Source organism: Coturnix japonica, chromosome 10 (assembly GCF_001577835.2).
Source record: "Coturnix japonica isolate 7356 chromosome 10, Coturnix japonica 2.1, whole genome shotgun sequence".
Classification (NCBI taxonomy): domain Eukaryota; kingdom Metazoa; phylum Chordata; class Aves; order Galliformes; family Phasianidae; genus Coturnix; species Coturnix japonica.
In genome coordinates, this window is record NC_029525.1 from 16410781 (window position 1) to 16424030 (window position 13250).

The 13250-nt window shown below is 36.9% G+C and overlaps 1 protein-coding gene across 9 annotated transcripts in view; it reads right to left on the minus strand.

Annotated features, from left to right (window-relative positions):
- Window positions 1-13250, minus strand: part of DENND4A (DENN domain containing 4A) — a 58735-nt gene that overhangs the window by 20184 nt on the left and 25301 nt on the right. For all 9 annotated transcript variants that reach the window (XR_001557577.2, XM_015873257.2, XM_015873261.2 and 6 more), the window contains 11 exons: window positions 10394-10723; window positions 9541-9790; window positions 8094-8163; window positions 7388-7557; window positions 6527-6768; window positions 5596-5662; window positions 3152-3210; window positions 2381-2525; window positions 1641-1816; window positions 725-822; window positions 97-315 (listed from right to left, as the gene is read on the minus strand). Coding sequence is in view for 8 of the 9 variants with exons in the window: in XM_015873257.2 (XP_015728743.1) it covers window positions 97-315; window positions 725-822; window positions 1641-1816; window positions 2381-2525; window positions 3152-3210; window positions 5596-5662; window positions 6527-6768; window positions 7388-7557; window positions 8094-8163; window positions 9541-9790; window positions 10394-10701 (1804 nt within the window). In the remaining variant the exon portion in view is untranslated. The remainder of the gene's footprint in view (window positions 1-96; window positions 316-724; window positions 823-1640; window positions 1817-2380; window positions 2526-3151; window positions 3211-5595; window positions 5663-6526; window positions 6769-7387; window positions 7558-8093; window positions 8164-9540; window positions 9791-10393; window positions 10724-13250) is intronic.

The window sequence follows — 13250 nt, forward strand, 5'->3', positions numbered from 1 at the left end:
TACCATCATTCAAAATACTAACACTGAAACCGTTGTTATACTTCGAGTAAGAGAGAATCTAAGTAATATACATAAAACAGGTCTGTGATTCTTTACCTTGTAGTTCAAAGAGAGAACTCGCATCTGTGGCTGTTTCAGAGGGTGCCTCTGTTATTGGCCTCAGATAAGACCTATAACCTTTCAGTATTGAGGCCATGAAGCAAAGAAACGCTTCCTGGATCTCCAAATCCAACAGATGCAATTTCTTCCCAGAATTAAAATCATAGTCATTCATCGCTAACTCCATTAAAGCATCTTCTCTTGGTCTTTGTTGCACTGTGAACAACAGAAACATTACATTTTGTATCAATTTTTTTGCATGTTGACAAAAAACAAATAAACCTGTTTTTACTAGATTTCCTTCCTACTGAGCTATTAAAAGTTAATACAAAGCAATGGGTTCACCTTGACCCTATGCAAACTAAGGATCTCGGGATAATACTGAAAGGAAGATAAATTTACTTTTTCAGTACATTAGTTACTACAGCAACAGAGGAAACCAGTATGGACAGAGCTTAAAAAAGCCTCAAATCTGCTCATACAAACATATAAAAAATTAGGCAAGAGCTGCCTAATTAAGTTGAAGATTTTTTTTTTCTTTAACTTAAGAACACATTAAACCAGCTCTTTATCTGTTGATGGGGCCCATTTTATCCAACATTGATCTTATTCTGTATTTCCCCACCTGCCAGTTGCTGATATAAGTTATTTAAAGTGTTCATCAGATTTTTGCAAGGTTTCTTCGGCAAGATCTTCCATGCAATAGTTTTCTTATCTCCAGTTCTAGAAAAATAAGAGGAGGATGTATGAGTATACCCTGCAAGCATGTACATATGTAGGCCTATATCCAGTACACATCAGAATGCTGTGAGAGTATATACAATTTGCTCAATTAAAATAGTACTGACGAAGGCCAAAAATGAACAAATGAAGTCCAACATGATTTACAATTACAGGAATCCAACCAATGTTGCATATTTCAGCACCACCACTATGGAGCCACACTGTTCAGCATTGAAAGCATCCCACTTGGAGCTCATGAAAGATGGATTTATTGAATTGAGCAACTATGTTCACATAAGCTACCAGTATACATGCTATGTTCTAAGTTGTAGCTACTTCAACTAGGACAGAGATAATGACTGGAATGCTGATAGAATACTGAAATTAATTTTATTTGCACATAGTGCATAGAATTGCACGTAGTGCATAGAAATCAAGACACAACTATATCGTTATCACTATGAAAAACATAACATTTCTTTGTCTACAGAGGGCACCAGAAGCCTCCAGACCCTCTCAGTTAAGGCTGCAGAAAGTGTCAGCAAGTTTGACTTTTTCCTGTAAAACAGGTTAATTCTGTTGTATATAATGGAAAATCAAGGAAAAACAGCTAAAAGCAAATAGAAAAATAGAAAACAGAACACAGAACAGCTATCATTTCTAGCACTCTCACTCTAAGAAGATGATATATTAGAAAGTTCATAGGTTTAAAGCAAAGAACAACACAAATTTTGTAAAAAAGAAAAAAAGCCAGTTTTGCCCTTGAAAAGGAGTAGAAGAAAGGCAATGTGAAAGGAACGTTATTAATAAATACTTACTGAGAAATGGTATTGGTATCTAGGTCAACACAGCTAACATCTGGTGGAGGGTCATAGAGATCAAAGTATCTGGAATCAATTCCCACTATGAATGGGCATGGTGCACTTAATACATCTGCCAGTGCCAACGGACAGAGAGGAATATATGGGCAAGGCCAGTGGAAAGGAAATATCATCTGTGAAAAGATGCAAAGAGAAGAATGTAGGTTAAATACACGTAATAGTCTGTGCAAGTATGAAACACACTTGACTGATTCCCACTTCAGCATTTGATGTAGAAGATAAGAGAGCATTACTACTGTAATTATAGAAGCATTTTATTAGAGAATGTTCATCTCTCTTAAGTTTCAGTTTGTTTAATTAGTAGAAACAAACTCAGTGTAACAAGAGACTAGATCCAGTTGAGGCATTAAAACAACGCTAAGCAAGAAAGGAAAACGATGTGCACTGAACATTTTTCTACAAGACAGGATACAGAATTGTGTGGGGAAAGGCAGGAAAGTGCTGAACTTTGTGATGATCAAACATGTTCACCCACAATACTTACACATAAACACCACAACAGTTACCTTTTGTCTACTGTCTTCAAGAAATATAATTAGAGAGAAAAATTTGTGTTGCTAAAGATCTTAAATATGATTCTAATTTTTATGCAAGTCTAGCAGCTTTACTGTAGCTTTAGCTTTTATCTTACAAATATTCTTCACTTACAGGTGCCTAATTAAAACCATGTTACTTACAGAGACCAATGCCTCTGTCACACTGGTAAGGACAGAAGGTCGCAACGAATGGATGAGAATTTTATGTTCTGTCACAGCAAATACAAGTAAAGTCACTGCGTTCTCAGGGCCCAGATTCTGAAGTAGTGTAGAAAATTTGCCTCCGCTGTTAGAGAACATAAACACATGTGAATTAAAATGGACCAAGAAGAAAAAACTAACAATAATAAAATAGAGAAGACATTAGAATATGAGTTTATAAACTTAAATCTGCAAATCTTTACTTGAAATACAACCTCAAAGCAGACTACTCGGTACATTTCATTGCTTAGTGTAGAGTGGTTTCTTTCCAACAGTAACAACCACGATGCCCTGCAACTCTTCAGTCAGTTTAGACTGTTCAGGATGTGCATTTATTTTTGATATGCAAAATTTTCCTGACATGGAAGTTAAACGAGTTGCAGAACTCCTCTAATCACACTACAATACAAAGGATGTACAGTCTTGGGAGCTCAGGTTCCTATTCCTAGCGAGCAGATTTAGCTATCTATCTTCTGCATCAATAACCACTAAAATTATCTCAAAATAAAACAAACCAAAATAAGCACAGGTATTGTTGATTAAGCACGTCTCCTTGACAGGGCACACATCTAATTACCCCCAAAATTTTTAAGGCACAAAAATTACAAAAGGCACCAGTTAAGAACACTTAATTTGCACAACTGCAACAGAAAGCACGAAAACTTGAGTCAAAACATGTCTCACAATTAAAGAGAAGATGCTGCTACTTACCTCAGTGGAAGGGGTGATGATACAGGTTGGCTAAGAATTAGGTTGTCATACGGAGACAGCTGGAAAAGGATTATAAAATACATTCTTTTTATTCTGAACTTATTCATTAGGAGCTACACAATAACAGCAGAGAACACAGAAAATGTGAACTACACCAAACTTCACAAAGCTTATACATAGTACTATGAAAAGCACAGCTGAAGCTATGCATCAGCACATTTTAAGCAGGCAAAGTCTGCTTCTTCTCTCAGTCAAAACTGAGTACATTGCATATTCATTACAAAAAAAAAAAAAGGAATTTAAACTAGCTAATGCAATAAAAAAAGTAAATATATTAACTACTGAAAATGAAACCTTGTAAATCTTCAAGGACCCATAGTTCTTACCATGCTTTCAGAGAGGATTCTTTTGGGATTTACGGGGAAGGAGACAGACAAAATGCATTAAGGGGACAGATGGCAGACTATCATGAAGTTTCCTTCAGAAGATATGAGAATTAAGCTGTTAGCTGGAAGAAACTGCTCAGCTTTGATAGAGACAGAAAGTCGTACTGGTTGAAGATTCAAGATGAAGATATCAGCAATTATCATTTCTGTCTTACAGTGATGCATCAAGAGGAACCATTCATATACTCAGCATGAACAGAAAGACCCCAGAGAGAACAAGAATATGGACATGCAATCAACTTATCACAACTCAACTGACACGTTTTCAGCCATCCTAAATCCAACTTAACAAGATACCAGCTACCTTAATCCTCTTTGCAAACTAAGTGGCCACACACTGTCCACCTACTGTGTAAAAGCACAGTAACTGGTACAATTAAGCTGTAAGATTAGACATCTTTTAGTAGCATTTCATTTCTGAGTATGTTTCAGCTTAGACTCCACTGCAGGTGACTGGAGAATAGAAATTAGAAACATCACAGGAATCTGTAATACAAACACTGAAGCTAACAGTTATCTAACAGTGCCTGGATAGCCACGCAAAACATACAACACTAAAAGAAGTCTGTGATATTGCATACTGTTCTACTTCATGTAACAGAACTTTTACAGGCCAAGGCTACATTTAGCTTCAACAATAGATCAGGATGGCCACACCACTTTCCGTGCTAGATCTGTCACCATGTAAGTCACATTGTGACAATTACCATCATAACCTTGCTCACTGAAAGAATTCAAAGAACTCATTTCTTCAGCCTGAGGTAACCTATGTAAACTGCTCCCAGTAAGGAAGGCCAGCGTGATGTCCTATGGCTTTTGTGCTTCTACACTAGCAGATAAGTGTGTTTCCCTCAGGCAGAAGAGATACTTTCTACCCCCCATTCTTCAGAGGGACAACAGCATTACTCCATTCACTCCAAGTCCCCAGGCTGTGAGTACAGTCATTAGAAGAAATAGCAAAGTCAGGGTGATAAGGGGGGGCACGGAGAATGGATTCTAGCAGATCAGAAGCAGCTACCAATAACGGCAGCTGGAAATCAGCAGTCAGGAATATTCCTGAATATTTACCTTTAAAAGTAATTAGAATCAAAGTCAGGCATTCAGGCTGGTATACATGCAGTTACTAAAACACACCAAATCTCCTTTCCAGAAAGCATATAGACAAGACAAAGAAGCTCATATTCAGAAGGATTTGCCATACTAGTTACTCAACAGCAATAAAAAAGTGTTTTATACAATAAAAAATTAGACTACTATTTATCCAATGAAACAGAATCCTTAGAGCTCATACTTCTCAAACATACAAGCATTTCCCACACAACTTAGGGGGAAAATTTCTTGGATACAATCACACTCTTTTATTCAGTGCAATATCCAACAATTCAGAAGCTCCTGAAAGCAGCTTAAAGGACGTACATATCCCATCAACCACAGCTAATTGTTAAAACCTATGTATACTACATCCATACTATCAGCTACTGAAGGTGTCCTAACTTGATATATTGAGGGTTTGAAAAATAGCATGTTGTCAAGCAATCTCACATTGCTCACACAAGTCCTCCAGTTAGTTGCAGGATATACACCCAGGCAGGTTTTGATACAGTTCCCTAAACTTCACTCTATGAAAAGAAAATAATCAAATGTTTTCCTCTGAGCTCATTCACAGTTCTGAGAATGCGTGTTTAGTGTTCCCTATCATAAATATTTTACTGAAGGTGTATACACAGCAAACCAGGATGTAAACACTGTGCTTTCAATTCAACTACTAAAAGTGACACAATGTCAGACACAGGTTCAGTGCAATTGTTCTCAAACCCCTTTTTCTATAACAGTAACAGATGACAATTCTATGACAGGTCTACGAATTTAGGAAAAAATGTCCTGAGCATTTAAAAAAACCCATGTGAATATACAAATCATATTTTCCATTCACTATAATCTGTTCAACAGCTATTTTGCCTTTGCTCATACACAGCTATTAAGAAGTTTCACACTTACCTGCACCAGAATTCTTGGCCTCTGAGGAGATGGAAAAGGAACTTTATGCATGAAATGAGAAATATGTCTAGAAGAAGAAAAAACAATCTTAGAAGAAATAAGCTTAAACCATTTTACCTCAAGATAAAAATTACTATTAATAACGTAAAAATGGTCCATGCTAGTTCAGAAGACCAAAAGCTAAGGGCCTCCAAACCCCACAGAGCTAATATGACCTTCAGATCTTATCTGCCCAGTTGCAACAACCAGAATGGCAGGCTGGATTATGATTCTGACTGGAAACTTGTTAAGTGGCTGAAATATGACACAGAGCCATTTTTATAATATATTGTAAAGTAGAAATATTGAGGTTTGAGTATCAAATTCCGTTTTACAATCATGTTTAAGAGGTTTGGAGTAGCACTGTAACTCAGTGACAAGAACTGCAGTTGTTTGGAAACAAGCTGAATAACAGGGATAATCACTAACTTCACTTATTTTCTTCAGTCTGCACTTGTAAGCATGGACATGTGAATTTTGTGATTTAAAAAGCATTTAACTTTTTTCTATGTCTTACAAGGAAGTGCTTTAAAAAGTTGAATAAGTTCTGTTTTATAAATTGACTAAAGCTTAAAAAAAAAAAAGCTCCAAAAACGCAGAAAGAGTTCTATTAACACATGCTTTCAGATTAAAGGAAAGTATAAGCAGTCAGGAGAAACTCAGATGAAAATGTCTCAGATATTTGCAGGCATTTCAATCAGAAATAAAAATCTACAGCTTTTCATGATGTAAAATCTGAGGCATTTCATCAGCAAAGAAAAGGACTTGCTCTACTGCAATCATTACAATTAATGTTTGATGACTAAGATCAAAAGGATATTACAGGAAACTTTTAAGCAAGAGAAGTGCACTCATCAGAAGAAATGACTTTCTGGTTTTTGAAGTTACTTACTTCTCAATAGGTAGGACATGTGGACCAGAAATGGAGTAACGATACAGAAAGGTAAGAAACTTCTTGAAAGCATCAAAGAAAGGCCAGTGAGAGAGCAGACAAATACACTTGTTTGTTTGAACTGTTCTGCACGAGTCTGACTTTCCCTCGACAGCAGCTGCTAATCCCAACTGAGACTTTTGTTTCTCTGTAAGATTCTCTTCAGGATACGGTTCATAGAACTGAATAGCAGCACCATATACCTGTAAGCAACATAGTTGATTTGAAGTCAATGCATTTGCTTAAGTCTTCAAAGCAAACATGCAGGGAGTCAAGTTAATATTACTTTTTCAGAAGTTACATTAATGCACCAGCTCTTAAAGCAATTTATTCTGAAGTTTTCTTATGGCTGTGAAAATCCAGACTGTCTATTATTTATTTAAACTCAATGTCATACGAGAAAGATTAATTTAAGAAATGATTTAAGTGAGGAGAAGCAAATAATGATTATCCACAGGAAAACTGTTCCTACAATTGCATTTTTAAGCTATTCTAGCACACCTTAATAAGCAGCTCGAAGCTGTATTCCTCTGACATCCCATTTACTTTATAGGACAAGTACATACATTCAAGGTTGTTTACATATTTGCAATAAAAAAGCATAGTATATTTGCATGTCTGGGCAGTCAGGATTTTTATAGTTATTGGTTCAAAGGCTAATCAGATAGAAAGCCAAAGGATGGGTTTCTACACTCAACAGTCCAGCAGAGAAACAAATGCAACATTTGCTTTTAGGTCCAAAAGAATAGGTTCAAATTTGATAATGGATATTTTTGTAGATAATCTGAACAGATAAATAACCAAATTTTAAACACAAGTTACCTTCTCTGCAGAAGCTCCAGTTAGTACAAATGTAGAAAAAACTGGGAGAGGGTATTTACTGTTAGATGGCCAACATTCAATTGTTGCACCCATAGGTAGGCAGAAAAGAGGCACAGATTCTGGTAATGGGAATGATTCATAATCCTCTTCAGGATACCTGCATATTAAACCTTCAAAGACAATTGGTAAAGAGACAGACATGTAAGTAACGGTGGGAAAAAACATACAGCTCATTCCATAAAAACATGCCCACAAGCCCTGTATATATTTATAAATTTATGATGCATCTTTTTGTAATATCAAAACTGCCACTGTTAACAGAGAGCATCACCTCACAGGGATACATGTGCACTAAAGCTCCAGTGTGAATCATGCTTGTGTCACACTCAGAAGTATCTGAGGATTTAAAAAACACAATAAATTTCACCAGAGCCATATCAAAACTAGTTCTGTCACATAAATAAGGTGATACGCAATCCAAAAATACTTTAACAAGCACAATGCCACTGGCATTTAGGGCTGATTGGAAGCCTATAATATTCTTCAGAATGTTTTTAAAAAGAGTAATCATGAAAAAACATCGGGTTTTTTTGTGGTATTTTCTCACATAAATATATACACATTTATTCTTGAAAGGCATTTATCAGCAATAAAAATAGAGGTAGGAAATGAAAAGGATTAAAAAATGATAACAGTAGACACGTACCAGCTTTGTATGATATGGTGTTGGTTTTTGCCACTGACTTTTTGTAACACAGGTACACAGCTGAGCCCCACTATAAAATGAAAGAAGTTACTGGGTTACAGGGTAAAATAAAGAGTCATAACATACCAAAGAAAAGGATGCAGCAAATAATGGGAGCCTCCTTTTCCTTGTTTTAAAAGAAATCACTATCTATACATGAATGTAGAATGTTAAGATACAGAAATTTGTGACCTGTTACATTATCCTATCCAACAACAGCCAGAAAAAGGTAATGGAAAGTACTGTGCTAGCCTTGGAATAAATGGTCCATAGCAAGGCTCAGTTTGAGCTCCAAAACAAAACTAGTTCATAGATTAGAACATGAGAACTATCAACTCTTCTCCAAAACATTCATTAATGCAACTACAAACCCGTATGTTTATAAATATTTATGCCTGCATTTTAATCAAATCAATCTTCTAGACATTCCTTGTGCTATCTGTGATTTAAGACTCTAATGTCATACGTATTTTTCAACATACAGTGATTTCCTTTTCAGCTGTGATAATGTATTAAAATATTTTTAATGCTCTCAGTTTCTGGACATGAGAATAAAGTAAGCACGAAGGCCACAGATCAGGAAAAACAGGCATCCACATGTGCACACACAGCTTTTCGATACAGCAGAAAGATACAGCAATGGACACAACACAGCACTCCCATAACCCAGTCAATACAGGAGACAGTAGAACTGAAAAAAATCCATTTGTTAATGCCCACAGGTATTTATTCAAAAGCAAGTACAGATTGCTTCCACGATCCTTTCTGCATAATACTGCACACATATGCTGTCAGCGTTCTCAACAGCATGATGACTTACGAGGGCCATATGAAAATAGTGCTGCAGATTCAACTAGGAGACACTTAAATATTAAGATCTGCAAACAGAGTGCGGTGATAACTGTGTGTTTCAGAAACTCCATCTTAGGAGCCATTACAATGGTTTTAAACAAGCTTACAGCCAGCAGTATACAACGTTGTTTATAAGAAACTCCCTTCTTAGACAATGCTTGTGAAATGACAACAATGACAAAAAACAGTGCTGCAGGTAATGGGAGAGCATGAAAACAAAAGACAGGAGAGCTCTTAGTTACAGAATTCCCATCACAACAGTAAATCAGGCTGCACACTTTCCAGTTACATATACGGCAATGCAACAGGTTCTAAGGACTAATCCCATGACAGTATTTGTATGGCAGCACTAATGAAAAGACCAATTGCCCCAGGAATTCTACACAACTTTGTTTCAAGAAGGAACAAGGCAGTATAATCCTTGGATTCTTCCAAGATACGACTTATCTTTGGAGAGTGCTTATGAAAGCCAGGTACTCTGGAAACCATTGCAGATACTCCACACAAGTCACACTGTTGAATATCAAGTGTTCAAAATTCACATTTGATCTCTTACCATACTGTTATTAAGATTCTTGTCAACCTTGCAGAACGTATGTGGAGGGGTTTCTCCTTTACTTGGTATGATGATACATATATCTGTAACAGCCAACGTGTTCTGTGTCATGTTTTCAGATGCTCTTCGGAAGGTGACAAACACCCGCTGTGACGAGGCATTGCCACTAATATTAGCAGGCCGGCCATAGGGAGTAGCTTGAATTATTTCACAACCTTGCTTTACTCTTTCTTTCCCATCATATAAAACCCTAATTAAAACAGAGTGAACAAGAGTCAGAATGCACATAATTATTTCCCTTCTCCAACGTTTCAAATACTACATATAATTGTAACTGACTAGCACAAGTTTAGCAGCAGCTCATCTCACCTGATCAAAATATTTTGAGCGCAGTATATTTTAGCTCTCATCCAACATTATAACAAACTGCATTTTAACAGAAAAAACTGCGATTAATCAAGATTAGTTCTTCACCACTATAACTGCTTTGTAAAGTTCCACTGTTTACTGCACAAGTGTTATTTTCAGGCCTTTGAAAAGCTTTGTTGCCCAACCCTATGAATGCCACATGACTCTTTCTGCATTTATGAAACAGCTTAATCATTTTGTTCCACCAAAAATGTACACACTGGAAGTTATAACTTGCTTTGGAAACTCAAGATTACAGGTGTCACTAAAATGCACTCAGCATTCATCATTCCTACAGTAGCAGGTTACAGCATCCTCAAGTCAATGAGTATCTTTCAGTTCAGAGTTTCACCTCAAAGTTGTGATATTTCAATAAACCTGCATTATTTGCTCATTAGTCACAGAAAATTACCAAACTTCCTGCTGTAAGAGAATCATCACTCACCCCAAATCCGTAAGCGGGGGCTTATCCCTCCCCCGGCGGTAACAAAGGTAAATCTGTGGTCCTACAAGGCTGCCATTATTGAGATCTGCAGACAGTCCTGAGGGAGTAACATCTATGCATTTATATCCCTGAGGAACTTCCTCTCCTAGGGATTTAATAATCACCGTTACATCTGTAATAGGTTCTTTTGGTTTTGCAATTTTATGGCAAGCATCGTTGAAGTGGATTTCTTCCTCTAGTGGCTTAGAAATATCTGTTAATCCTGCGACAACAAAGTAGTCAGCAACACGAGCCCCTTTGTCTTCCATCTTCCATTACAAGGTGTTGAAGCTGGTGGGAAAGAAATACAAATCATTATTTTTAAAGGAAATTTTAAGATATCAGAGTTATTCTTAATTTTAAAATAGAAATTTCTAAATAACAAATTAAAACACAACAGGAGAATACAAAAGAGTTACACATGCATCATAAGGTCATGTAACAGTTTCCATTTGCCATCACCATCTTTCAACAATTTGGAACTAAGGCCCCAATACAAGCACTGAACATTAACATTTCAGAGCTCAGATCCTCAACACGCAACCCATCCACAGGCAGCAATACACCAAATATTTACATAAAGCATTTAAACTCAGTCAACTTCAATGTGATACAGATCACTGTGAAACAATAATACTCCAGACCACATGAAGCTTTTCATAATGACAAGAAATACATTCCTGCTGTTCCAGCCAAATTGTAATGTGAAATTACATTCTTCCTTCCTGGAACATACTGATAAAACAGTTCTTTACATAGGAATTCTTCTCGTATAGCTTTCTATTTTTTTTGGCAGCATTTTCTACAACGCCTGTACATTAATTTCAGCACAGGACAAAGTAATATTTACACGGTGAAAAAATGCCTTGCAGAAAACACAGCATACGATGCATTGATTTGTTACCTCTTTACCAGGCACTCCTGAGGATCTCTGCAAATCACTTAAATTCACTTCCTATTTATTAGCATGGTTTTGCAAATAAAGGAAATTCTTCCCACTGACACAGAGGCAAAAAATCTTCATCTAAATCAGTTAGAAATATTAAAGCCCTGATAAATAGCTTCAGGAACTTTACGGTCATCAAGACTAAAGCTCTGCAAACCAGACAAGCTATTTAAATGGCCCTTTTATTGTCTATATTTTACTTGGGTGGAAAACTTCACTGCAAGAGAAGTTGTTGCAACACAGCAGTTTCAGGAGCTTGCTAACACTCGGGAACTCCATGAACAGGAGTCAATACAGCGTTAACATCACATAATGTCAGGTATGACTACACCCTCCATGGCTGTGTATGAAAAAACACCCCAGTGAGGACAGGCTCAGTGCAAAGCAACAGAATTCAGCTAGAAATTTTTCTTTCATTCCTGTTCTCAGCACTATTTCAGTAAAGCTCCCCACCCACAGAATGATGCATAATGTCTTCATGTTAAAAAGAAAATATTTTAACTGTTTAAAAAAAACAAAGCCACAAAGTGTGAGTGTTAAAGTTGCAAGTAAGGTGTATAACTTCAGTGCATCAACACCTCAATTTCTTAAGATTCAAAAGCCAAGACAGCATCACGAGTGAACAGAACACAGTCTATATTTTAAAACTCAAGAGTAATACCTATCTCAAAATTAAAGCCTCATCATCAATTATTTCACATTAAGTTTATAGCAAATGCCTCGGATTCAAACATTAATTCCCAAAAGCACACAAGAAAAACTGGGACAAGCTCTCCTCATTTATAACCAGTTAAAATTAGAATCTCCTACATACAAACACCTGCTATCACACACATTTGCTTCCTAAGGTTATATAGCAAGTAATACCCAAGTCAGCAAGTCTTCCACAGTTTAATGCAACTCGTAAGAAATGGAAGAAAAATGCCTGGCTAGTGATGCCACGTCCCTTCAGATCTCTGCTTTCTGATACAAAGCCTCACAGCAAGAAATGGGATGAAACGCAGAAGAGATCAAACAACTCAGTGGTTCTTCATTGAAAGCCAACTTTGACTCTACTGGAACTGCTGTCATCCCTGAATTTTTAACATCTGTTTATTGTATGCAGAGATTTATGCAATCTCTATGTTAACAGGTCACAAAAAGAGAGTATGAGCTAATTCAGGGACCAATTAAGTGACAAGCAATCTCACATGAATCGCTAAATCTGAACAAAAAACTCACTGTAAAAGTATTCCAAAACAGGTTGAAACTATACAGCCATAGTACTGCAAGTCGACCTCTGAGAAAAAGAACATGAAAGAAAAGGAAAAGCCATCTGCAGGCACAGCCACACTGCACGAGTGTGCTTCCCAGAGCAGCAGTTCCTAGGTGAAATGCAACAACAGTAATGGTGACACAATGAGAAGCAGCAACTAGAGCTGCTCTGCACTGCAGTCAGCAGGGACAGCCGGGAGCAGGACAGCAACAGAAAAGCCTGCCTTAAAAAGTGCATGTAAACAAGGGGTCATGAACAGCCTCTTAGAAAAGTCCCAGCCATGTGCAGATCCCCAGCAATATGGGCTTTGAACCATTCTGTGATGGTCATATCATGCATGATCAGTGCCTATAATTTATACCATTGTAACTTACTTAAGTATCTTCACAAATAGCAAACTGAACTGTAAGAATGCATCAAAAAACACACAAACTTTGCAGGTTGTGACTAATTAAGAGAGGGAGGAAAAAAGGACTTTCTGCTGTTTCTAAAGAGATGGGAATGGGAAAAGCAGCCAGATAATTCTGCCACAGATCCACCAAACTAGCCTGCTTACCTTGCTGAAAGGCAAAGGGTAAACTCCGTTTCATTGCGCATTCAATTTAATTCATAATAAC